This window comes from Canis aureus, chromosome 13, assembly GCF_053574225.1.
Source record: "Canis aureus isolate CA01 chromosome 13, VMU_Caureus_v.1.0, whole genome shotgun sequence".
Classification (NCBI taxonomy): domain Eukaryota; kingdom Metazoa; phylum Chordata; class Mammalia; order Carnivora; family Canidae; genus Canis; species Canis aureus.
Window position 1 is genome coordinate 62,339,873 of NC_135623.1, and position 27,810 is coordinate 62,367,682.

Here is a 27,810-nt window from a genome sequence, read left to right on the forward strand (position 1 = left end):
GCTTGGATAATTTGAGATTAAAAATACAATGCATGTAAATATTGTTAAAGAGTACTTCCTGGCTATTAACCCATTAATTGTATACATCTGCAATAATCAGCTCAGGCAACATGCTCAAAGCTAACAAAATAACAACAGGATTACTTTGAAAACTCAATGTCAGGAGCTTACTTTATGCTGGACAATTCTCAAAGCAAGTTCCTTGGCTTTAACTGTTGAGAAGATTCCCATGGGTTCCCCTTCAGATATTGCCCTTGTTATGTCCCTCAGCATCCTTCTAGGAAACACTATTTCTAAAATAAATAAAAAAATCATTAACCACTTAAAACATTTCAAGTATTACTATAAAGAATAAACACTTAAAGAACACTTAATGAGCATTACGTGAGTGTTCAAATTCAGTTAACCATAAACATTTCTACTAAAATAACAATATCTTCATTAAATAACTCTACTGACAAATAAAGGACTTTTATAGATTCCCATACCTCATTTCTCCTTTCATGGTATTAATTACCTCTACAGGAAAAAAGAAAAGTAGTGTTAACATACCCTTTCAGCCACAATTTAGAAACAGGCTTCTTATGTTGAAGTTGATGATAACAGAGATGTGTAATTTCAATAGGTTCTCCATGTCGAGTGATTAGGAGGCATTAACCTCACAAGCCAATTTCTCCTGGCGAGGTGCTACCTACTTGTTTTAGCAATAAATTATCAAGCTGCAAAATAAGAATGATATAGCCTAGTTAAAAGAAAAAGCTTTGCATGGGCATGTTCTTTACATTTCCATGGTTTTTTTTTTTTTCCCCACTGATAAAAGTCCTCATCACATGAATGGCTGCCTTTTGGTAACCACCCATTATGCACTAGCACCTATGCCAGACATTCAGTATGCCCTGGGCTGATCATCGCAGCCACCCTGCTGGACAAGTATTTTCCCCTAGAAAACCAAAGCTCGGCCAAGAGCAAGCACCTGTACAACTACCGTTTGAATCAGACTATAATTCAAACCCAGGAAGGCTTTACTCCACAACCAGTGACCTATCGTGGTCTCCACGGGAGTAAAACTCACGAGCTCAAGAAAATTTAAGATTTTTTTATTCCTTTGTATTTTTCTTTACACAATATCCTACCATTCAAATGCCTAAACTCAGATCACAATAGATTGCTATAGTTACATTTTAATTCCTGCCTTATAGTTCATTCCACAAAGGCATTTTGCCCTGTGCAGTTCTCTTTCTTTTTCTAGTCCCAAGTCATTGAGGGGAAAAAAAATACTTTTCGTCTGTAATATATTTCTAGCTCAGTTTCTTTCTAGTAGTGTGACTTTGATCAGCTCAGACGTTTGTCAGTTCACACACACCCTCATTTGTAGGCTGTTGCAGGACATAGGAAAAAGATGTTTAGAGTCAACAAGAAGCGCTTGTATGTTCTCTGTCTGAAACTTTTGCTCACTGCTTAGCTTTGTCTGTGTTCGCGCTGGGGGGTGTGTGTTTGCAGTTGGAGGGGGGATGTAGAGGGGGGTGTAAAGAAGGATATTCAGACTTCAAGGAGGAGGGTGGGAGGAGAGATTCTGAGAAACAGAAAGGAAGAAAGGAAAGAAAAGGGAATGGAAAGAGAGGGAGAGGAAATGAGAGAGGAAGGAGGGAGGACTGCTTTGTAGCTGCTAAGACTGCAGACAGAAATAGCACACAACCACCGTGAGCTGTGTGCGACTCAGAAACCAAGACCAAATTGTACTCACTTTTATTAATCAGTTGCTCAGAAAGAAGGAAATGACATCTGGTCCTGTCTTCTTCTACATCTTAATTTTGGGTAAATATTGTAAGTATGCTCAGCATTTAATTTTATATACCTTAATAATGTTGTATGAGCTAACCACAATTACAAATGTTTATTACTTACATTTATGCTTTTAATATAAAAATGTGTTTTTTTTTCTGATAGAACTGTAATCTCACTTCAGATTTATTCTTAAGTCATTTCTGGTATTTATATTAGAAACTGGAATATATGGGCAGAGTCAGTAGTTAAACAAGATTAGCATGACATACAAACCTATGCTTCAGAACAACCAATTTGTTTAAGCAACAGATATTTTATAAATAGGTTGATAATATTTCAAGAGAAGCAGTCTTTAAAAGAGATCGTGTTCAAGTTAGATGCCCATTGAAATATTCTGGGAAAGTCTTTACATTTATTCCAGTTTATGTGTAATTTCAATGCTTCGTGGTCACAGTCTTTGTGATTTGATATCATAGGTGTGCCTTCTCACTGAGACATGCATTCATAAAACTCCTTTTTTATTTAATAAGATCTCTCTCTGTTTTCTGAAAGAAAAACAAGGAAAAGCACAAAGCAATGAAAAGCATAAACCAGGAGCCCAAATGGGCATTTTTACTTATGTTATAATGACTATTTTTACTCTCTCTCTCTGTGATATATTTTTGAGAAAAAAAATTAATCAAGGGAGAGTCACTCTGCATTAAACTCTATTTAAATTATAGTAAGTAGAAATAAAATGTTTGCATTTCCTAGGTAATAAATGATGAGAAAGTCACAGCAAATCAAGAAAGAAAACTTTCTGAGTATCTTTAATACCTTAGGATGCTGGAAATGAATAAGCTTTAACAAATTTAGAATTCACATGCATGTTTACATTCCTCCATCTCTTAAAAGTCTGCAGAAGTCGGTTTTCACGAAGATACTCTATTGATAATGTCTCCAAGTAAATTTTGATCCCAACTCTCCCAGTTCTGATGTCATGTCCTGCATGAAAGTGATTTTTTTTTCCCTTTCCTCTCTTGACCTCCAATATGCTTTGCTTTAATGGTCAAATGGGAGAGACAGCATCAAAGCCGAGGAAACAATTCAGAATCCTGGAGAAACACTCTAGCTCCTAGCTTTCTCTGTCTCTAATCTTGATAACTGATATTTCATTTTTCATTCTAGTTTCACTGAATTAATTGACATACATCACTGTAGAAATTGAAGTCAAACAGAATGATGGTTTGATTTACATATATTGTGAAATGATTACACAATAGGTTCAGTTAAACATCCATCTTCTTATATAGATACAATAGAAAAGAGAAAAGAATAAAGGGGGGAAATTGTTTCCTTGTGATGAGAACTCATAGAATTTAATCTCTTAACAACTGTCCTATACATCACACAGCAGTGGGGGCTGCCATCATCATATTGGATATGACATCCCTAGCACTTATTTCTCTTATAACTGGAAGGTTGTACCTTTGGACCACCTTCCTTCGCTTCCCCCACCCTCCACCTCCCATTATTTCCAGTAACCACAAGTTTTATCTCTTTTTCCACGAGTTTATTTTGAGAATTTTCTTTTTTTTTTTTTTTTTTTGAAGATTCCACATATCAGTGAGATCATACAATATTTGTCTTTCTCTGAGTTATTTCACTTAGTGTAATGCCTTCAAGGTCCTTCCATGTGTCACAAACGGTAGAATTTTCTCGTTTTTTATCACTAAATAATATTCCCCTGTGAGAGTGTGTGTGTGTGTGTGTGTGTGTGTGCCACTACTTCTTTATTCCCTCATCCACTGATGGACATGTAGCTTGTTTACATGCCTTGGCTGTTGTATATAATGCTGCTATGAATACTGGGGTGCGTATCTTAATGAGTTAGGGTTTTTCATTACCTTTGGATATATTCACAGAAGTGCAGTTGCTGGATCATATGGTAGTGCTATTTTTAATTTTTGAGGATCCTTCCATAGTGGCTATGCCAATTTGCAATTCCACCAACAGCATGCAAGGATTCCCTTTGCTCCACATCCATGCCAGTTTTCTTTTCTCTTGCCCTTTTAACAATATCCATTCTACAAGGTATGAGTTGGTATCTCATTGTGGTTTTGATTCACATTTTCCTAGTGTATGACTAGTGATGTTGAGCATTTTTTAATGTACCTATTGGCCCTGCTTATATCTTTTTTGGAGAAATATCTCTGCAGGTCCTTTGCCCATTTTTTGATTGGGTTATTTGGTTTCTTGCTATTAAGCTGTATGAGTTCTTGTTATGTTTTGGATATTAACCCCTTATCAGATATATGATTTGCAAATCTTTTTCCCATTCTGTATATTTTCTTTTAACTTTGCTGATGGTTTTCTTTGCTGTTCGGTATAGTCCTACTACTTGTTTATTTTTTAGTGTGTTGCTTTGCTTCAGGTACCATATCCAAAAAATCATTACCAAAATCCATACCAAAGAGCTTTGTTCCTATGTTTTCTCTCAGAAGTTTCATGGTTTCAATTCTTACATTTAAGTCCCATTACCCATTTTCTTAACTAGAGGTCCAAAAGCCAAATTGCAAACCACCACTAAAAATGGAATGTTTCTCATTATAATCCAAGCATTTAAGCTACCAGAGTTTTTAACACTTGTAGCCAAAACCTTCATAAATCAATAACATTTTACCATCTCCTACTACATTTCAATAAAATGAATAAATTAAATAAGCCAACGGTATACTTTCAAATTAGGCATTCTAACAGAATATGGAATTCTAATATGAGGAATTCAAGGATATGTAAGAGGTATTCAGGGCAGGTTGAAAAGCAACTCTAGCTACTGTGTTTCCAGCCAATTCAGTTTAGAAAAAAAAAAAAAAGAAGAAGAAGAAGAAGAAGAAGAAGAAAAGAAAAGGAAAAAATCCCTGTTTACATACTATCTTTTGTTCAAATAATTATTTTCATGGACAGAGAAGAAAAAGTAGATGATGATGATGATGATGATGATGATGTCAAAACACTCCAATTTTTTTAAAATTTAAGTTATCTTGTAATTTAAAAAAATATTTTTTGACAATGTAGTGTGACTACCTAAAGGTTTCAAGGTCTCATCCTTCCATGCCATCTGCAAAGGATGAAGGCATAAACATCTGATGCAGAGTTTGGCAAGCAGGATTCCTGGCTACAGGGTGTCAACTGAGTGGGGGTTGGGGGGAAAGGACATTTGGCAGGAACCTCCAAAATAGCAACCCACACCCATAATTCACCTCTTACTTTATCTCATGGTCCAGCTTTACCAAGAGAGGGTTTCCTATTCACAGATCAAAAGAAGTCAACAACCATATAAGGACAAAATCTTAAATCTTTATAACTATCTGTGGTGGTTAGGGTGTTTGTTTATTTTGTAATCCACTCTCCTGTTGCCTGGGAAAGGCAATGGGATCTCCTAGAAGACTTCTGGCCTAAGGTGCTTCTCAGTACCACCATGTACTGGTTGTAGGACTTACCCTCTTGAGCTTGTAAAATGACAATAAAATCATTCACCCTAAAAAAAAAAAAAAAAAAAAAAAATCATTCACCCTTAGTTTGCAAAATGGCAATAAAAATTTTTACCATAGTCACATTCCAAAGCCCTTATGTTTGCTTCTTTATTACATTAAATTACCTCCTTGGATCTTTACAACAACTCTATTATGTAGATAAAATGAAGCACGTGAGGAAGGCAAGACCCAAGGACATTCAGTACCTTGTCACAAGACTCAAGCTAATAAATAATAGTAAGGCTCAAGATTTGAATGCTTTTAAAGTCTATACTCTTTCCCCTAGACCGTGAACATTCTGAGAGATAATGTGTATAAAGACTTAAGCAATTATTAGTTACCTTTTTAACCAAAAATACTTATCAAATGCCAGTTACCTTAATAAGCATTAGACTAAGGGGTGACTTCAGCATGATCCCTGCTCTGAGGGATAGAGTGGAGAAGACAAAGTTACCTAGGATTACCAAACAGTGAGACAAGGGCAAAAATCTAGATGCACACATACAGAGGCAACATGAAGATTTGGAAAAGGTTTTCTTTCACTTTTGAGAATTTCTAATTCCTTATAAATTCCTCTGTCTATAGTCTAGATAGCTATATTGTGCCACTGTTGATTTATTAGTTTCGATAATGTATACCATGGTTATGTAAGAGTTTACTGTTAAGGGAAGCTTGGTAAGGTATATAGAGGACTCTCTGTATTGTTTTTACAACTTCTTGTGAGTCTATAATATTTCAAAATTAAAAGTTAAAGAACAATCTCCAAGAAGAATTGTATCTTAAGTCCTTATCAGTAAATGCTTTACTCATTACTTAAACAGTATCATTAAACAAAAACAATCTTTTTATTTTACACTTTGGATAGACAGGGAACAAATGAGGAAATAGCAAACAGAAGAGGCCCAAACATAAACTTGATCCACTTCAGTATTTTGCCAAGAACTGATCCAGCTGGGAAAGTCCTTACTTTTAGATTCCAAATGGATACTTCTTAGAAGACCATCTGAGGTTTTCCTTAGGTCTTACAACAGGCAGATCTTCTAATAATTTTTCTCTGACCATTAAGAAGGAGAAAGCAAGAGATTTTCCCAGAACAGACAATTACTATATGAAAAAAAAAGAATGCTGATCTATTTACCCACCTCCAAAAGAAGAGAGAATAAACTTTCCAATACACAGACTACAGACACATCCATTATTGCACCCTATATTTTTGAAGGTTACTAATAATTTCGAATTGTTCTTTCTTTGAATTTGGAATCATATTTTTAAGTTTCAAATAGAAAGAAAATTAACAAGTCTGTGCGAATATATCATCATCTGTAAAAAGGGAAACAAAGCACTACATTTGTGAACTAAATAGTTTTGCAAACATAATTTCACACATTAGGCAAACTTGTTAAACTGAAATGTGCTTGGAACTGGGTGTTCTATTTAGGTTCAGTTTTTTGTTTTGTTTTGTCTGAAAAACTATAAGCATTTATACCATTTTGATTTCAAGCACTATGATTGTGGTTATAGTTGTAGCTGTTATATTTACCATTTATTGAGAGCTTTCCACAGACCACGAATTATGTACTAAGTGCTTTATAAACATTATCTGATTTTATCCCTATAAAAACCCTACAAGAGATTCTCATTTTGCAAAAGAGGAAATAGAAAATGAGAAATATTAAGTAGCATGCCTGGCATCATTCCCTAGTAATTGTGGCAAAAGAGATTTCATTCCAAGCCAATCTCCTTGAAAAGCCTATGTTAGTAAAACATGAGTCAGTTCTAATATTTTCTCTAAGTATAAAATCTTAGAATTAAAAGGGTCCTTAACAGATCCTCTGATCTAGCCCACTGGCCTTGAGGCAAGGTAGACATTTCTCCATTGTAGAGATCAAGCAATAAAGAACTATTGACTGGCCCAAGGTCACGAACAGGTAAATCCAAATAAAAACAAAGTGTGTACAACTTGGGGTAAGGCCCTCCCTATCCTGGGGAAGTTCAAGAAATTCATGTCTAGTATTTATGGATCACCTCCTATGAGCTGATGCCATCTGCTCAGGTACATCTTTCAGTGTGCACCAACTGAAGAATTAGGATTCACATGTAAATAATTTGAAGGTATAGAATATTAAACTCAACCTGTATTGACCTAAGGATTTTTGCTTAGAAAAAGCAAGTGTTCTCAGCACTTGACCCAGAACTATACACATAGAAAGTACCAATAAATACTTGCCCGATTCCTATGGTAGCCTACCTCTCCCTCCTCCTGGGTATGTTCTCTCCCCATTATCCACAACCCCAGTAGCTCTGGGTCTTGTCTTGTACACAGGGATCTGATACTCTCCCATCCTCTTCAATTTTGCACTTTCACCCATCACCCTGATCAGAACAACCAAAAGCTTTATCCTTCTTTGGAGATAAACAGGGGCCAGCCAATCTCAGAGGTGAGGGAGGTAGAGTTTTTCAGTATTTTTCCATTTAATTTTGGAACTACCACTCTAGTTTGGGTGGGTGGGTGGGTTGGTTGGTTGGTTGGTTGGTTGGTTGGTTGGTTCAGTGTAGTCATGGAAAAGGTGTTGTTCTGAGGAAGACACCGGGAGAAACTGGTTTAACCTTTGGCTTTTTGACTTGTACCACACTAATGATTGTCCAGCATCTCCTTGAATGTTTCACAATATCCACCAGCTGCAACGAAAAGATCCTGGCATATGATACTGAGCAGGTTGATAGTCCTAGCGTGATTGCACCTTTTCTAAAAGGAGCCTGCAATGTGGTGGCTAAGAGGACAAACTTACTAGGCAAGGTCCTTGATTTTAATCCTTCCAGACTCTTATCAGCTGTGTAGCCTTAAGCAAGTTCTCCATGCCTCAGTTTCTTTATCCACAAAATGGTGTTAACATCTCCCAGGACTATGGGAGGATTAAATGAGATATATATATATATGCCTGATAGAGTAATTCCTGAATAAATGGCCACCAAACTCCACATTTCTGCAAAGGGTTTATGTATGTTTGCCATTAGATTGGTTTAAGGGCACACAATTTAACTTTGGAAACCAGGCTGCTAGTGTACTGAGTTGTTTAGATGTTTTGTTTCATAACAGGAAAAGGACCAAAAAATAAAGAAAAAGGACTTAAAAAAAAAAAAAAAAAAAAAAAACAGGGGCCAGCAAGTCATGAATATTTCAAATTGAGGTTTTATGGATAATATAAAGTGAGTTCTTCTGTTCTGTTACTTGTTAGAAATTGAGATTTTCCTGGGGCACCTGGGTGGCTCAGTTAGTTAAGCAGCTGACTCTTGATTTCAGCTCAAGTCATGATCTCAGGATTGTGAGATCAAGCCCCATGTCGGGCTCCAAGCTGGCCATGGAGCCTGCTTAAGATTCTCTCTCTTTCCCTCTTCTCTACCCATTCACTACCTCCCTCCTCCCATGTACACTTTATCTTTCTCTCTAAAAAAATTAAGAGGGGTGCCTGAGTGGCTCACTCACTTAAGCATCGCGTTGGGCTCTGTTTATGATCCTAGGCTCCTAGGATCAAGCCCTCCATTGGGCTCCCTGCTCAGGGGGGAGCCTGCTTCTCCCTCTACCTCTGCTGCTCCCCCTGCTTGTGCTCTCTTTCTCTCTTTTGCTCTGCTCTCTCTTAAATACATAAATAAAATCTTTTAAAAGAAGAAAGAAATTGACATTTTCCTGTCAAACAGTTGTATTTTATCATAATTTGGCCATTCGATTTTTTTTTTTTTTTGCCAAATTGATTCATTTCATAATTATTTCAATATTACCTGAATTAAGTGGGGTCACTTTATTTCTTAAATCTTCCATAATAACAAATATATCTTTTTTTAAATAATCAGTACTCACAAAAAAACCTCTGAGAATTATCCTTCGTGAGAAGGACTCTTGGGTCTTTTGCACTTGCTGCTCTAGACCATGTGGAGCCCTTGCTTCTGGCAGCTATACCAGCTCCTCTCTGCATGCTCTCTCCCCACCATTACTCCTCAACGTCTTTGTCGACCCCTCCGCCCATATTAGCCTTGGAACTCAAGTTCTCATTCCATAGTGAAGAACTACACAGTTCTCTGGCCTGAGTCCCTCTCTCCAAACTCAACTCCAGGTCCACCTTTTAGTCAAGGTGCTCAGTTGAACCAAACATCACGCATATGATCAGCTACAAAAAGGGACAGCAGATAATCTGATAATACTCTTTAATAGTAAGATTCACCCTTCTTAAAAGGCAGCTAAGAGTTAAAATATTTTTGTTTTGTTTTTGTTAGAGGATTGAATATGCACTTAAACAATGACATGCTCTAATTCATTGATTAAAACATCTAATTATGCCACTGTCGCCTGATCATCATTTTTCTGAACTCTTAACTATACATTTAAATAAAAGTAATGGTTTTTTTTTTCCTTTTTCCAGCATCTGAGTCTCCAGTGTTTTGCTACTTAGTTAGGTGGTTTCATCTTACGTCTCTCAGATACTTTTTTTATTTAAGTTTCATAGAATTAGGCTCTTGAGTTCAAGGGAAAATCAAAGCTTATGGAGTACAACACCCTCATTTTTTACCTAGGAAGCAACTGAGGTCATAGAGCTGTGTTCTCTTTTGTTGTCTGTTGTATTATTCTTCACTCGCTCTTAAAGATGGGCCTCCAACTTTCATATGTAAAGCAAGAAGGGCAGGAAATATCAGAAGGGTTAAACATCATCTTAAAATAGAACCTACCTTGAGGTTATTAAAATAAATGCATTATCCACCAAAATCCTCGCCTCAAAGATTAAGACTTTGCCAATACATTAAGCTTAGCATAATCATTATTCACACACCTGCCTCGTAGATAAACATTTTCAATCATTCTCACAACCAGGTAGACAATGGGCAGGGAGAGTAGGGTCTGATCATGCCTCTCCAAGTCCATGCTTGCATCAGGCCCAGAGGAACTTTAATGAAAGGGGCTTTCATAAATCTCAGAGTAGATTAAGATCCAGTGGACGTCTTCAGTATCTGTATTCCCTCTCCAGTCTATGCTCCTGTGCTATTCCTCAGACATCTAAATTGTCTTTAAAGATTTATTTATTGATTTTAGAGAAAGAAAGAGAGAGAGACAGCACACAAGTGGGGAGAAGGGCATAGGGAAAGGAAGACAAGCAGACTCCCTGTTGAGAGCAGAGCCCAACACAGGGCTGGATCTTGAACCTGAGATCATAATCTGAACTGAAACCAAGAGTCAGACACTTAACTAACTGAACCACGCGGGCGCCCCACAACTAAACCATCTTTAAAGATACAGCCCTTTTCATCACATGCCCTGCAGACACTGAATCTGGCCCTTGGGGCCATCCCTCTTCGATGGGAGAGAGCCTTTATGTGCCGTAGGAAACAGGAGGCTGAGGATTGCTATACTGGTGTCCAGTGAAGCTACAGTGGAAAACTCTTTGTCAACATCTCAGGAGTCATTTGCAGACTATCAGAATCTTCCTGACACTTCTAGTTTCCGGAAAGATCCCTTCTTTTCACTAGGTACGCCCAAATAGCTTGGGCACCAAATACCTATATGCTTAACCTCTCCCATCACCTCTCCCTTCCCAAAAAAAATACCGTGCCTTGTCTTTCTGCTTGTGCTGAGGCTGGTGTCATAGAGAGGAGATACAGTCGAGACCATGTTCTTGTTGAAAACATCACCCTGGCTTGCTCTTTTCCTCCACACACTACCTCAGAACACACAATTTCCTGAGATGGAGCAACATGTTTTCCAACTTCACGGAGATTGAAGGGACACTTAGAGAAGCAATGCAATGCGTCTTCACTGTTGTGTGAAGCTACCCAAAGGCATTAACAACTCGTGATTTAGTAGCAAATCAATCCCATGCTGGTAGTAAGCTATCTGCCACATGCCAGTCTGATTTCCTCTTTATCCTGTTGGTTGAGATAGTCTTTGCATTGAGATGAAGCGGGCATGGGAAGATTGAATGCGTCTCCCTGGCCACCTTCCCACCTCCTTCAGGCTTTGATCCTGCTCAGTGCTCAGTTTCTCCTCCTTTTCATCTCTCCTGCCTACAGTCTGCTCAGTGCCAAGAGGAATCATTTCCTTACCTGGCGTTTCCTTACCTGGCCTCCAAGAGGTCCAGATATTTGATTTCCAATTCTAATCAACCAATTCCTCCTCCCCCTCACCACCACCAGATTTCTCCCCTTTTCACCCTATCCATCACCTCTATTCCTCAGCCTCACCATACCTCTTGACAAATAACACACACCAAGAGACACTCTCGCCTCTCGGCCCCCAATCTTGCAACCAGAATTCTTATTTCTACTCACCTCTTATCCTTGAGACCCCCTCCTCATGAGTTAGGATGTTCATAGAGGATGGTTCCCTACTAAACACACTTTCTACACATTATATATGCACCCGTTTTATAGCTACCTGCATTCATGGACATTTTGTCTAATTTTTGCAACATTCAGTAAGATGATTCCAACATCTGATCCTCACAGTGTAAGGGAATCATCACCCTGAAGGTTCCTGTAGGTGGAGCCATTTAAATAAATCTTACTTTATAGATTTGAAATTGAAATGTTAGAGAATGCAACATGCTGATGGACATGAACTGACAAATTTTGAACAGAATTCATCAATGTACGTTCCTGGATCTACCAAGAGCATCATATAAGCTACCACATAAAGCTGTTTTGAAAGCTGTTACCCAGGTTCCTTGGCGCAGGTATAAGTTAGTGAAAATAAGTAAATTCTCCAGGTGTTTTGAGCTTCTGAGACAGAACACAACTGGCACTGCCATCACATTCACCCCCAAAACCTCTGATCCTTGTCTTCCCTTTTCAGCCTCTTCTCTCCTCACCCTGCTTGCCCTCAGCCTTTTGGTATTTTAATAGGCTTTTCCCAGAGCAGGCTAGAAATGTTTCAATGGTCAAAAAAATATGCCATTTTTACTTTCCTAGTTGTGGCTGATCTGTTGGAAACTGCAAAACTGCGCCATGGTTTATAAATGTTTCTACTTTCTCACGCATTTCCAACTTAGACAAGAAGACGTCATCAGTCAGGCTTGCTGTTAGATTCTCTTAACCTCCACTTAACCTCCCTCTTTGTGTTAAAATCAAGAGAGGTGGCTAGTTGAGCTAAGTTAGATTTAGATTTGTGTTTCTCCCCTTCTGCCTGCAGCCCTCACCCCTGATCTCGAGAGCTCACTGCCCAACAGTTTATGCTCCCTGGAAAGAGAGATTGTTGTTGTTTGTTGAAATTCAATAACTTTTGGCAACTGAGCCTTCATCCCCCATGTTGACCTGAAATAATGTAGCAAATCATTTGTCCATCAAATCCATTTTAATGGGAAAAAATCTATACAAATCTTTTTGCAGCGCTGCTGGCTCTCAGGCATCTCTTTCAAAGTTTCTACACTGGTAATATATAGCAGGTTCAATATTATTCTCATGGTCCATTACAGTCATTACCTAGGAGGAGCTGCACAAGGAAATTAAATAGACTTATTCCCTTCCCTTTAGGAGTTCACAATCTATGACAGCTTGATGTCGGTCTTATAAGGTAGATACTAACAGACACAGACTAGAATTATTAACTTAAGATGCGAACAGATAGGTCAAGGCCAAACATTTTGTCATGATTAAATCCCCTTGACATTTTGCCTGTGGTACAGCTAATGAATACCTGAATAGGTAACTAAGGGGTGAATGCGGTACTGATCAAGAAGCACGAAAGTCAACGAGGCAGTGTGTTATGGAGGAATCAGAGGAAGAATGATGCAACGTCATCTGCAATAAAAAGAAATAGTGTTTGCAGATGGAGGGTAAGCTCTAAGAGATTAAGAATTCAGTGAAATCTCCCGGCAGTCTGTGATGAGGAGGCCGGATAAGGAACAAGCTGAGACATGTATGTGTTGGTGATGGTGTTAGTGTAACCTTTATAAAGCTATTATATGTGATCCAGTCTCAGAATGGGTTCACACTTAATGAAACTCATGTAGAACAAGGGCATTCACCTTCATTCATGCCTCTGAAAAGCTTTAAAGAATCATCCGTTGTACATGATCTACATGAGTCTCCTTGGAGTGCCATGCACTCTCTTCTCTATCTCTCTTCAATCGCCAAGAACTTTTGACTCTCTTCCCCAGATTTCTCTCTTTGATGCAGGACCACATGGACTCCCTCCTGCCTCCTTTCCCCCACCACTCAGCCCTCACTCCTCATGCACTCCTGATACAACATGCTCCTCTGCCACACAGTCTCCTTGGGCACAAAATTTGTTTTCTATTCTGACAACTTTTTTCAGGAAGATTCATTTCTCAGTTTCTGATGGGTTTTTTTTCCCTCTGAGGAAGTAGAGGGGAGGGGAGGGGCTCAAAGAAGGAGGTTAAAAGGCAATGCCAACATTATTGGTCATGAAATGTAAGGGTGCATGCAGGGAAAGGTGTAAACTTTACACACACACACACACACAAATACACACAGAGTAATAGTTTCATACCATCATTAATATTAAGTGTATCAAAACCAGATATAGGATATAATATACAAATTTTCATTTTTAGGCCACTGATCTCAGATGTGCAAAGGTGAAATTTTATTTCTGTGACTAAACTCAGAGTTTATGACTCCTACAAAAAAAGGACAGATGTTTAAATTTGCTAATTCAAAGTAGCTTTGTTTAAAAATCGGCAAATTTATCTTTAAAATACAATCTTGGGATGTCCGGGTGGCTCAGCAGTTGAGCATCTGCCTTCAGCTCAGGGTGTGATCCCAGGATCCAGGATTGAGTCCCACATTGGGCTCCCTATGGGGAGCCTGCTTCTCCCTCTGCCTGTGCCTTTGCCTCTCTCCATGTCTCTCATGAATAAATAAATCAATCTTTAAAAAAAATAAAATAAATAAAATACAATCTTTTTTAAAAAAAGATTTTATTTATTTATGAGAGACATGGAGAGAGAGGCAAAGACACAAGCAGAGGGAGAAGCAGGCTCCATACGGGAAGCCCGATGTGGGACTCCATCCCAGAACCCTAGGATCATGCCCTGGGCCAAAGGCAGGTGTTAAACCGCTGAGCCACCCAAGGATCCCCTCAAAATACAATCTGAATCCCTTAAGAATGCTTACCCATTCCGCCCACCCATTTACGCCTTCTGCCCAGTAGCATGTAGGTTCAGAGACAGCTTCTGAGACATGGTAGTGGTGGGCAGGTGGAGAGATGTACATCTACAGTAACTACCAGCTCCATGTGAGGTTCAGCTCCTCTGTCGGATGTTGGCATCAGCATCACCAAGCATTCAAACACTTCCATGTTCTCCAGCTACCAGGGCCAGATAATCCACATGCTTCTCACCTGGCAACAACGCCTCTCTGCATTGACCATCTGCTCATAGCCAGCCTTCTCAGGAGAGGAAAGTCTCAAATGTCCTTCACCTGTCAGGAGCCCAGGGAGATTTCAGGCTGACTCAGCTTCTGCTCTAGCTAACCTCTCTGCCACAGGTCCCCAGTCCCCTCGCATCATACAGGGCATATGGCTTCTGCGAGAGACTTGCCCTTCCCTTGAGCTGTGCATTAGGATTTGGGGCAAGAATCACCTGTTTGGTCAATCCCCCAGGCTCTGTCAGTGATTTCTACCTCCCCTCTTCCCTAAAGGAGTTTTAGATTCCAAGTTCACAGGGTGCTTCAACCACACATTTTGTTCCCACTGAGTTCAAGAAAATTGCTTTGAGGGTATCACCCATGCTTACCCACCACTGTAGGTTGGGGAAACACTCAGTGCTCTGAGCCCTTCAATATTTGAGCTTGATAGTCAAAACCAAGATGATAGACAAAAAATAAATAAAAAGAAAAAATATGCTGCCTCAAGTATCTGGTTTTTGCAGTTGAAAGCCATGACTTTTAAGCTTTGAAACTCAGGCAAGAATTTGACTATTCCAGAAAAGCCCTTCTGTGCTCTACCTTCCTTGAGCAATAAAGTACAACCCAACATCCTATATTAGTGGCAGAAGGGTAAAAAATGAGTAACTAAGAAAGAGGAATATTTGGATATGCAATCAAAGCATGAAGCATTCAGTAGGCAGGAATTATACACACAAAGCCATAGTAATTTGAAAACTAATTATAAGCCATATTTTGGTAAAATGGGAACTTTTGAGAATTGGCAAAATATTTAATATCAAATATTTATCTGGATTTCCCAATAATAATAAATGGATACAAGTGAATATACATGTCTATTCTCACTTTTGAGAAAATTCTAAAGGAAAATCATAATATTCACAACTTAAATAATGGTGGATAGAGTTATTCACTTTATCAAAGGGATATGTTCATTTGGTTATTTGCTTGTTTTTTAAGTTACATGAAAATGTACCCATTCTACCTGGATCCTAACCCAAATATCACGACTATAATCCTATAGTCCATAGTCCTATAGTACGATTTCCTCCTATTCTTTCAGTCTGTTGCCCAAATTGGTTCCTCTTATTCCACTTACACCTATGCTTTGCATAATTTTTATTTTTAATCCCTTTTCCCTACATTCTACTATATGCTTTCTTTTCCTGTTCTAAACGACACCAATCACAGTATTATGGATGAAAACACCATAATATAAAAGTGTTATATGAATTGTGTAAAATCCCAAATCATTGTGTTTACCTATTAACTTTCTTCCACAAATTTTTTCAAACAGAATATGTGAAGCAATAGAGTTTGTGATCAACATTAGGTAGGAACAAAGGGTAGTCTGACATTATGCGCTCATCTACCAGAAGCTGTGCTATCACAAATGCTCTTCTCCAGTCAGTTCCCAGGAACATACACTACTTTTAAACTTATTCTGGGCAAACTGCTGCAAATGTTTAATATATATTACAATGTGCTATATTCTATGTAGTTAGATACACAAAATGTGCTAGACCAAAGTTACCATATTCTGATCGTTGACAGGAATTATTTACCTTGCTGAAGTTGTATTAGAGTCAGTTACATTATTGAAGGTCGGGCTGAAGATAAACACTCAAAGGTATTGTCTAATTAAATACTCACATAAACCCTGGAGGGGAGATGTGTTCTCACCTCTCCACATGAGGGACTGTCTCAGATTTAGGAATTTGCTAAGATCACTGGTCTTAAGTGCTTGATTTAGAATTTGAACTCAAGTTTATCTGATACCTAAGTCTGAGTTCTTTCCACTCATACAAACATCAAAATCATGATACATAATTACTGGATATTATCTCTCATTTTTTATAGAACAAATATTTTTACTCCCAATTACAGATGAGCAGACTCATCAATCAAGTTGAACTCAATTCAGATCTGCCACTTACTGTTTCCTAGGGGAAAAGAAGGCACTTCTAGAGTGTGGGCAAGGCCACAGAGACAGGAAAGGGCATGGAAGGATTAGGAAATAATGAGAAGTTGGGATGGTTTAAGGATAAGGCTGAAGCAAAATCTTGGAGATAAAGTTAGAAAGGATGATTAGAACTAGATTATGAAGTCTTTGTAAGCCACACTCAAGAATGGACTTTGGGCTATAGTACCTAACTGACTGCAGTAGAAGTTCTGTACAGAATAATATAGAGATTTCTTGTTCGAGAAATTACTCTGATAACTTACCAAAAACAGTCTAGAATGTGAGATGCTGAAAACAATTCCTAAAGGAAGTATCTGCTGAACTCAAGTCACTAGAGAAGTAGAGGCTATGAACAAGAAGTAGAGGCTATGCTGGTTTTTACAGTTTTCATAGGACCTTAATACATTTTTAACATATTTTCTCCCTGGCTAGGACCTATGAAATACACAAAATATGTGTTGAATACAAGACAAAGTTTTAGTCTACTATCCAGAATGCAATGTGACTGGCTTTTTTTGACACTGCACTCCATAAACATCCAGCAATTCTCCCTACTTCTAATTTCCGGAAGAGTCTTTTGATCTACTCTATGCCTGAATTTACATGATTCCTATTTCTCTTGTGTTATTTTCTGTTTTCTTTAATTGCATGATGCTTTTGGATCCAATCTGAGAATAAGGCAAAAGATAAAACATAATAGGAAACCTTGTTAACAAATGTGCATACAATAATAGACAATAGGTGGACAACCTGATTATTTGAATCAAATGGAAGGTACTATCTAGAAGACAATCTCTGCTCCTTAATCAATAAGTAACTTTGCAACACAAAGCTGTTACTGAGAAAGTGTCAGTAAACAAACTTAAGGGTTTTTACTCAGCAACTCACAATACCTAATTAGTAACCTCACAATAGTGGAAAAACAGTATAGATGTGAATAATGTAAAATACTGTGCTCATAGGGCAAAGGCATAATATCTATAAGATAAAATTTTATTCTTTGTTTTAATATGTTCATGTTTTAATCAATAGTACTACTTGAGGGTCACCTGGGTGGCTCAGTGGTTGGGTCAGCCTTTGGCTCCGGGTTTGATCCCAGGGTCCTGCGATCGAGTCCCACATCAGGTGCCTCACTGGGAGCCTGCTTCTCCCTCTGCCTATGTCTCACCCTCTCTCTATGTCTCTCATGAATAAATAAATAAAATCTCTAAAAAAAAATAGCACTACTCGTGGTAAGCTTTAAGCACAAGTGTATAGACATTACTTAATTTCTTGGAGTTTCCTTGATGAAGGTCACAGTAAGAATGGGATGAAATGGTGCTGAAAGTTTAGGGCACATTACTAATCATGCATCAGAGATGGCCTCAACCCTCAGCACATTTCTAGTCTCCCTAAAAATAGCAGATCCATGCTATTTACAAAAGTAGCTTGCCCAGAACATCTTCAAAATAAGAGTATATTATATTATTTCTGCAAGTATTATTTCTACAAGCACCGAACAAAGGAGATACGTGAGTGAGTTGGCCGGTTAGCTCAACTAGTTAGATCATGGTGCTAAGAGGGACACATAACTAAAAATGGGCTCCTTTTGCAAATATTGTAAACATTCTGTAAAAGCCATTACTAACAGCTGCTGTGACCAGAAATGTTATAACCACTAGTCACAGAAAACTAAAAAAAGTTTCAATACATTTATGAGAATACAAGAGATTCGCTTTCAGCTGGACAAATCCTTTCACTGGATAAATTACTTTCTGGTATAAACTAAATGCATATTTGGAAGCTATATTAACTCTTAAAAATAGCGCAGTCAGAAGACCATATACATTCTGGAGTTAGACTATCAGTGTACTACAAAGGGTTTACGGTGGTGAGCTGAAAGGAGGCCACACATATAGAATGCACAAAGTTTTGTTTATTGTTTTCCTAGAAAGTATAAATTCCATGCCAATTTGTCAATTTATGATTTGGATTTTTGTTCACTTGATTAATGCAGATGTGTATTCTAGATTCTAAATCTAAAATCCAACCTCAACCTGTCTTTTGGATTTTTACTATCATTTGATGACAGACTATAGCTGTGGTAAATACACCACTAGCGACACTGAAGAGCTAGTCCTAATTCCAAATATTTCTCTTTGCATCTCTTTGTTCCCTTAATTTTCTATTCCTTCCATCCTTTCCTCTCTTTGCCAAAAACAACAACAACAATGCAAACCAACTAAGTTTCATTTGTCTAGTGTTCCATAAACAAAAACTATGATCCCTAGAATTGCTGTAAGTCTGGTAAAAGGGCTAATGTCCTTTGAGGAAACAAAGATTTGGTGGCTACACTAGAATCAGGCCCAGGATATGTTTGGGGGGATATTAATAGAAATTGAGTCCTAACCAGCTGAAGCCAGAGTCTGAAAGAAAGGCCACAGAGATTCTCACAGCACCACAATTTTAAAACACTATTCCAAATGTTCCATATACATAGATAATTATTCATTCTCCCTTTGTTTTGGCTAATATATATTTTTTAAAGATTTTATTCATTTATTTGACAGCATAAACACAGGGAGCAGGAAAAGGAGAAGCAGGCTCCCCGCAAGCAGGGAGCAGGATGCAGGGCTCCCAGGACCCCAGAATCATGACCTGAGCCAAAGGAAGATGCTTAACTAACTGAGCCACCCAGGAGCCCCTAATATTTTTTTGAGTTCCTACAATATGCCTAGCATCAGTACAGGCATCAAAAGTCCATGGTGGACAAAACAAGAAGGATACCCTGCCTACGGGAATTTGCATTCTGGGGGCGATATTAAAAAACAAAAAGATTAATAAATAAAATGTTTCTGATAGTAATAAGTGTTGTGAAGAAGAAGGAGGGAAAACAAAACAAAACAACAATGTAATAGGATAGAAACTAGCAAGGAATGTGGACTTAAGACAGAATGATCCCAGTTTCAGTAAGGCAGGGATATTTATGCTGAAACCTGAATAATGAGCAATAGTCAGCCATGAGCCAGAGGAAGAACAATCCAGGCATCCAGGTTGCTAGAAGAGCTAATTCAAAGACTCCAAAGTAGGAACAAACAACCCTTCCAGAGGACAGTCAAAATGCCTGAAATTGAGTGAAGCAGGAAAAATGGAAAGAAACCAATAGAGATGGCTCGCTCATGTAAGGTCAAAGGGGAGGGTAGAGAGTTTGGATTTTTATCCTAAGAACAATGGGATGACATTATAAATTTTGAAAGAGGATATTTTTGTGATGTGATTTATTTTTGAAAGACCCCTCTGGCTGCTGTATGCAGAACAGGTTAAAAGAGAAGCAGGAAATCCAAGTGAGAAATAACCGTAGCAAAGAAAAGACAGTGGCGGACCCTATGAGGAAAGAAAGAAACCGAGATGAGGAGACATTGGCACTTTCAGGGTAGCTGTGAAGAGAAAGTCACCAGCCCTTGCTAAAGGATCACAGCTGAGAGGTGAGGGGAAAAGAGAAAGAGAATCCATTTTTTTTTAAGATTTTATTTATTTATTTGACACACAGAGAGCGCGCACAAGCAGGGGGAGCAGCAGACAGAGGGAGAGGGAGAGGGAGAAGCAGACTCCCCACCAAGCAGGGAGCCTAATGCAGGCTTGACCCCAGGGTCCTGGCATCATGACCTGAGCCAAAGGCAGATGCTTAACCAACTGAGTCACCCAGGTGCCCTGAGAAAGAGAATCCTAAAAGGTGAGAGAAGGCAAAAGGAATTGTAAGGATCCAAGAGAAGCTAACAGAATTTTCTTTAAAAAGAGAGAAGAACACATAGGAAAATGTCCCTGTAAAGCACAGATCCTCTACTTAATAATTCAGTTCTGGAGGAATGACGCTTTCCCTCACCTGCCCAGATGAGTGTCCAACCCACTTATTGGTCCAATGAGCCGGGTACAGGTGGGCAGGTCAGCAGGCAGCCACTGAGATGGAGCCCAGCTGGCAGCAGTCCTACTAGAGTAGGACCAAAGAAGAGAAGACGAATCCTTCCTCACTGCTTAACCTGGTGACCTGAATTAGTAACCATCTCCCAGTACAGGCTTCAGCTTAATTTGAGATGGCAACATGGACAGAATCGGCAGTCGGGCAGTCCCCGACACAGAAAAGCACCCCTCGAGAACTGTGTTCATTAGAAATCAATCATGAAAGGTTTGAGGACGGGGGTGCCCTACAAAAGACTAAGGAGAGCTTTAACTAATTCTTGATAGATATCAAGAAGAATAGAAAGGGATAAGCGATATCTACTTGGTATCACAGAGGGTCTTAGCCTCAAAGTGGGCTGCCTGTGACTCTTAGCATCTCAGCCAACATTCAGCCCATGATGCTCACAATTTCATGGATCGATGATTGAATGGATGGGATGGATCCTATTAAATATATTCTCAGCCAAGTTGTTAGTTACAATAGGAATAATCTGGAAATTAAAAACAATGGATTCAGAAAGACGGGAAATTCGCACATAGTTCACGTGACTTCTGTGAAGGGCAGTGAGGGACGCCTTCATATCCATTAGCTTCATCTAATCATACCAAAAAGCCTGGAAGGGGGATTTACTAATCCCCGTGTTCTAGAAGAGGAAACTGAGAAGTTATGAAACCTGCACAAAGTCCACAATGGCACAACTGGGAGCTTCCAAGAAGAACTCTCCCCACCCGGCCGCAGCCACACTTAGCCTAGGCCGTGAACACGCAGTACCCCCGTGGGGGGCAGGTCTTGAGGACTGCCGTTGGCTGAGGTTGTGGTAAGCCTGAGAGAAGGCACAAGGGGGAAAATACAGTATTCAGATTTGAATAAGCCTCCTTGATCTTCCTGCATAGTAAGTGGTTATATGGAAAAGCATTAAAATTAAGGCCATGACAAATGTTATTAACCAAATTGTAGCCACCATGGGGATCCTGAAAAGGAAGCAGTGGTCACTTAACCTGTAGCCTGCAGACATGCAGTCAGTCAGCAGTGAGTGGTGCCGGGAAGAGCCCTGTAATGATATTCAGAGTCCTGCTTATTGTATTTCTCCCTCAGAGGTAATATCCCCAGAGCGTACCTTGAGACATCTATGTCGCATCCCATTAAACCTTGTCCAACTCTCAGTCTATAAATAGGCCTTCGAAATTGTCCTTTGGGTTAAAGATGAGGGGGAAAACCACAGACTCCAAGGCACAAACACTGGTGATATGGAATGACATACCTCGTAAATCCTATGTCTGGCATTCAAAGTTTTGTGTCTCACACCCATAATACTCAGAAAGCTTAATGCTTATATCCATGACACACACCCACACACCCAGACACACAGATACATGGTGTCGAGGTGATTTCACATTTATTCAAAAATGATGTGGGTTCGTGCCCAAATAGCAGGCAGAGGGGAGGTTAAAGAGTCTTCAAATAATAAAAAATTTTAAAGCTGGGAACTCAAAGAAGCTTTTCAGCCACAGGAAGTTTAAAAGATTAAGATATTTACCAAGCTTTTTAAATTTTCATTTCGAAGAATTTTAAACCCACAAAAAGATGACAAAAGTAGTGAACCAACACCCCATACCTTTAGCCTGGATTCACTCATTGTTAACATCTTCCCACACTTGCTTTCTATCTCTCATCAAACACACAGGCAGGTTTTTCCTGCTGAATGATTGAGGAGTAAGTTGCAGGCATCATGATGCCTTGACTCCTACCAAATACTTCAGGCTGTATCTTCTAAGAATTATGTTACCTTAGCCTCATACAACGATTAAATTCAGAAAAATCTAACATTGATAAAATCAGACTATATAACATAAAGTCCATATTCATATTTCATCAATTATCCTAACTGTGACCTTTATAGAAAGAAAATTATTTTTTTTCTAATCCAGGCTCCAATCCAGGATCACACCTTGCATTCAGCAGCCACAGCTCTGTAGTCTCCTTTAATCTGAAGACAATGACGTGAGTTTTGAAGAATGTTGCTCTGTAGAACATTCCTCAGTTTGGGTTGGTCTGATTCAAGGGTACGCTTTTATATATACCTAAAATAATACCTTTTGCAAACACAAGACTGTTACAAAAGTTACCATAGAATATACCAGAGGGAAGCTACCTGCCATGGGCTCATCACTGTTAAAGTGTCTCCTCGTATTACATCATTTTATCTTTAAAATAGGGCTTACAGAACTCCCATATCACACTTGTTCTTTTCATGGTTTTCCACCAATTTTCAAACAAAAACATCATACTTATCTATCCCGATTAATTTTCAAAGTCATTTCTCTCTCTCTCTCTCTCTCTCTCTCTCTCTCTCCTCTCCCTTTTTTTTAAGATTGTATTTATTTATTTGAGAGAGAGAGAGCATGAGCAGGAGGGAGGGGTAGAGAGAGAAGCAGGCTCTCCACTGAGCAGAAAGCCAGAGGCAGGGCTCCCTCCCAGGATCCTGGGATCATGACCTGAGCCCAAGGCAGATGCTTAACCCACTAGGCCACCCAGGCGCCCTTCAAAGTCAGTTCTGAGGCATTAACCAAAACCCACACTTGGCCTTCACCTGTCGGCAATGATTTTCATTTTCCTAGGTTCCCTTACCTCTATACATTTACGGTTGTACCCCCCTCTGGGGTAGGCAGTCCCTATCAGTATTTTCATCAATCCCCTCTGTCTCAGAAATGCATTCTAAGTGCTGCAAAGAAAATGACCAAGCAACAGTGGCTTAAACAAGTGAGTCTTTATTCTTCTCACATGAACACCACCCAGAAGTAAGTGCTTGCTGGCACTGGATCACCTTGTCCAGCCATACCTTTAGGATCCTAAGCTCGCTCTTTCACTCCATCATCTTTTGTGCATTTGTTATTGTGTTAAACGCTGATCTCCTAATGTATGCCAAGACGGCTACTGTAGCACCAGAATTAAGTCCACGTTCAAAGCAGGAAGAAAGGAAAGACTGACACAAAACTCCATCTTTCCCCTTTAATCAGGAAAGCAATAGCTCTTCCAGAAATTCCCCAAGAAGACTTCTACTTCTTAGATATCACTGGCAGGAATTTGGTCACATAGGCTGCCTAACAGCGAAGGCAGCAGGGCACACGGGGAATAGGAGTATCATTATTGTTGAGGCTGGTCTCATTTTCCAGTACAGAACACATTGTCACCAGAAAAAAAAAAAAAAAAAAAAAAAAGAAGAAGGATTCCATTATGAAAGGAAAGGGGGAAGGAGATAATGAGCAGGCAACTAGAAATTCCCCTGTCTCCTCCCAATCACTATTTAAATGTATCCATTCTCTATTTCTCAGCTTCATTCTGTTTCTTCCCAATTTTTCCTCATTTATCTTCTCTTCCTAGTACTTTCCCTTGAAAAATGAACTTTCAAACACTTTTTGTTAACATTTTATCTTCCACCCAGAATCAAATAGTATTACCCCACACTTATACTGTCTCCTCTCTTGACATGTGAGGAAACCTGAAATCCAGCAAGATGAATTGACTTTATTTATTTTTTTTAATTTTATTTGTTTATTCATGAGAGACAGAGAGAGAGAGAGAGGCAGAGACACAGGCAGAGGGAGAAGCAGGCTCCATGCAGGGAGCCGGATGTGGGACTTGATCCCGGGTCTCCAGGATCTGGCCCTGGGCTGAAGGCAGCACTAAACCGCTGAGCCCCCCGGGCTGCCCTGCCCATCAATTTAGAGGCATACCCAAGAATAAAACATAACTCTGCTGAACATCAGAATTGATACTAAATATCAGAATAAATGGTGCATATTTGTCCACGTTGTTCTATTGGGTTCCTCTTGCCCATACCTTGGCCATTTAAATAGAAAGTTCTCCACGAGAATTCATCAATTCAATTGTTTATTTCTGGAAACTTCTCTGAGAGGAACGATCATGAGAATTGTATTTTCACCTTTTTAAATTCTTTATTTATTCTCTAAATATGAAGGAAGGAGAAACCTTCCTTCATATTTAGAAGAAGTCATTGTCTTCACTGGAAATCCTAATGAGTCTGAATTTATAAAGCTGCCATTTCTAATACATTTGCCAAGAGACAACAGGAAATTGTCTACTTAGATGCATTACATTTGTCTTTGACCTTGTGAGGAAATATCTTAGAACCTCCAGGGTGACAAACATAAGATATCCTGTCGAAGCAGTATTTCATCCTTACACTGGAAAGATTCCAAAAGAGAGACAGATCACCCAGAATAGAAGTCAAAGAGGAAGTCGGTCAGAAGGTATAACTGATGTTGGTCATGAAGGGTCATAAGCCAAAAAAATGAAGGCTGAAATATGAATGATTTTTCAGGGGCTCACCAGCAGGTCAATATGGGGAAGTGAGTTGAGGCACCGTGTTAAGAACACATGCTCTGAAGTGGATCGGACCTGAGCCTGAATCAGTTCCGTCACTTACCAGTTCTGCGACCCCCCTCAACGAACTCCTCTATGCCTTACCTTCTAAACTGTAAAGTCATGATGCTGTTAATAATTATTTCACGGGATTGTTATGAGGATAAAATGAAGCAAGGCATGTGAAGTGCTTAGCCTAGGCCTCACATAGTGTAAGTGCTGAGAAACACGAAAGAAAGAACAGCCAATCAGCAAAAGTTTCAAGTAATGGATTCCCGGGTTTAAAAAAGTAGGTTATGGTGAGTTGGGACCTCTTTGACTGTAAGGCTAAAGGTGTAACCAAAAGGAAATCACTAAAAATTTACTACCTGGACATGATATGATATGAACTGGAATCAGTTGAGATAGTAGGAATGGAAATAAGGTGCTGAATGGAAGAACTATTAAGAAATACAACTGCCCTTGATTTAGGATCTCTATTTCTTGGCTGCGCTACTAGAGTGATCAATAAAACTGACGGCTGCCGTACCAGGGAGTAGGAATAAAATGTGACGGTTGGAAAGTCGAGAAAACAGTTTTGTCATGATTTGAGAAATATGCTAGAAATGAACAAATAGAGAATTCAAAAACCTTGGCTACTTTATGTGTTGGGAAATAGGTGCATCCATTCAATAAATTCTTACTGAACGCTTATTAAGCCAGAATGCTAAGCCCTAAGAACTGTTTGTAATAACATCTCACCCAACTGATGATCACTTACTCTAGAACCCCCAAAATTTTGATCCTTAAAAGCCATCGAAGGACAAAAGAAGAGGAAAGAAATTTTGTTCTTTTCAAGCCCTTGTTCACAGCGCATTTGCTCATTCTTTACACACAAGTTTACTGTGTCTGAGCATCTTCATTTGTAGCTACAGTCAGTTCAAGTAAAAAAAGTTAGAAATGGTAATTAGAGGACTAAGCCTAGAGAGGAAAACAAACTAATGGTGGGTGAAGTGGCAGCTGATGAAGATTTGTGGAGAAAAACTGTACAAAGTACAGGAGTCTGCGGTCAAATTTATAGGACACAAATCCCCTCAAAAGACCCTTAAGATATCTTTGGGCTGTTCAACATGATAACCCAAATTCACAGAGGGAGATTAAGATCATATTCAATAGCTTTCCGAAACTTCAGAGGTTTCAGAAAAAATTATATCACAGACACCAGTATAGAACATTTTTGACAAGTTTTGCTAAAAGGGGAAGACAAAAAATGAGAATGGCACTGGCATGGGAAATGGGATCATGAAAATTTTTTTTCTCTTGTTTTGTTTTTAAGAAGGGAGACATAACAGCACATTTTCAGGCTGTTGAGAATAAGCCAGGAAAGAGGTAAAAAGTCGATGACGCTTGGGGAGAAGGAGGAACCACTGGAATGTGTCCTGAGTAGGGGAAAGGAGGTGGTACCTGCAGCTCAAGAGGGAGGGTCGACTTGAGGCAAAAGCAAAGAAGGCTTATCCGAAACAAGGGCAGAGGAGCAGAGCACGAGAGGGTGGTCTGTGGGGAGAGGCAGTGGGGAACAGTGGGGCTCCTCTGAGCAGCATTAACAGCTCCCCAATGTTCACATCCTATTATGAAATGGATCATGTGCTTTTTCCTGCCCAATTTAGCCCCAGGTCCAAGAGAAACAGAACTGGACAGAACCGAAGCTACAGCTTCCTCATAAAAGTAAACGTGGAAGCAACACATCTTACATGTCGCAATTCAACAATAGCCAGATTCGCGAATCTCAACTCCTCTATTCCTAGAGCTACTACTTATTCCTTCAATGAAGGTTTTCCAGATGCTTCCCAGGAATAGCCCATCACTGAGCATGCACAATAAACCAAGCAGCTCTTTCCCAGCAGGGGCCAGACAAGCTAATCCTACACGTTTGCCTAGGGAGTTACCTTCTTCCAGAAAGGATTTGCGTAGTAGCAGCTTGGTAGCCTTTGAGTAGATTAAGGTCAGAATTCATCCCAGTGATTCTGTAATTCTGGAAAGAACCCATTTAAAATATATTTTGAACTCCACGGTGCTTGATTTCAATCTGTTTTTAAAAATACACACACACACACACAATAGAATATGCCACTTTTTAAAATGTGGCTCTAACTCTACAATTTAGACACACATAATACAGAGATAGTAAAACTCTTTTTAGGAACTTAGGGGCAGAATCATGGAACTTCATTTCTCAATAAATGAAATTAACCCAATGCCCACTCCTGCATATAGCAGAAAACTCAATGTGCCTCCAGGTAATCCAATCACTTCTGTTTTCTTCCTACCTTTTCCCCTTCAATATCCTTTGGGTTAATATCTTGCCAATTTCAAGCTCGCCACCTCCTATGTCTCCTCTCCAGAAGTGCTCTAAAGTGGGCCATGCTTTTGGTGTCATCTAGACTCTGGTGGGAGGGGCATCTGCTCTCGGTCCTTATGGCCACTGCTGGATCATTCACACAGGAACCCGCACCACCCAGGCTTAGTTCCTGTTTCTCTGTCCCTGTCATATCTGCTGTGGAGACATCTGCTCCCTGACACTGTCCTGAAGGCTGCTTCTCCCAGGTCCGGCCACATCTTCCTCCTCCCCCTCGTGAGACCTCTCCCATTCGGCTAGCTCACTCCTGGCTACTTCTGTCCTCCCTGGGGAGGGCTGTAAGGTTCCAGACACACTTCCATTCCGGTCCTGGATTTCATAAAATAAGAGAGTGTAAAAAAGGAGCCCTCGGGTCTCTGTCCTTACATACGCCACATCTCTTTTTTATTCTACCATGGCTAAACCATGTGGTGAAGGGTGAAGAAGGTCATTGAAGTTTGTGATC

The 27,810-nt window shown here is 39.4% G+C and overlaps 1 protein-coding gene and 1 long non-coding RNA gene across 5 annotated transcripts in view; one reads left to right on the top strand and one right to left on the bottom strand.

The window, feature by feature from the left end:
• LOC144282625 (uncharacterized) lies at positions 1-27,403 on the bottom strand. Its single transcript, XR_013351123.1, has 4 exons — positions 27,277-27,403; positions 26,896-26,981; positions 553-719; positions 1-293 (listed from the first exon to the last, which is right to left on the bottom strand). It is a non-coding gene; the product is annotated as an uncharacterized LOC144282625 (long non-coding RNA).
• Positions 1,547-27,810, top strand: part of RXFP1 (relaxin family peptide receptor 1) — a 97,149-nt gene continuing 70,885 nt past the window's right edge. For 2 of the 4 annotated variants that reach the window (XM_077846505.1, XM_077846507.1), the window contains exon 1: positions 1,548-1,824. In XM_077846505.1, the coding sequence (XP_077702631.1) occupies positions 1,776-1,824 (49 nt within the window). In that variant the 5' untranslated portion in view covers positions 1,548-1,775. Of the gene's footprint in view, positions 1,825-27,810 lie in introns of all 4 variants that reach the window. The other 2 variants (XM_077846506.1, XM_077846504.1) reach the window with 2 other exon arrangements.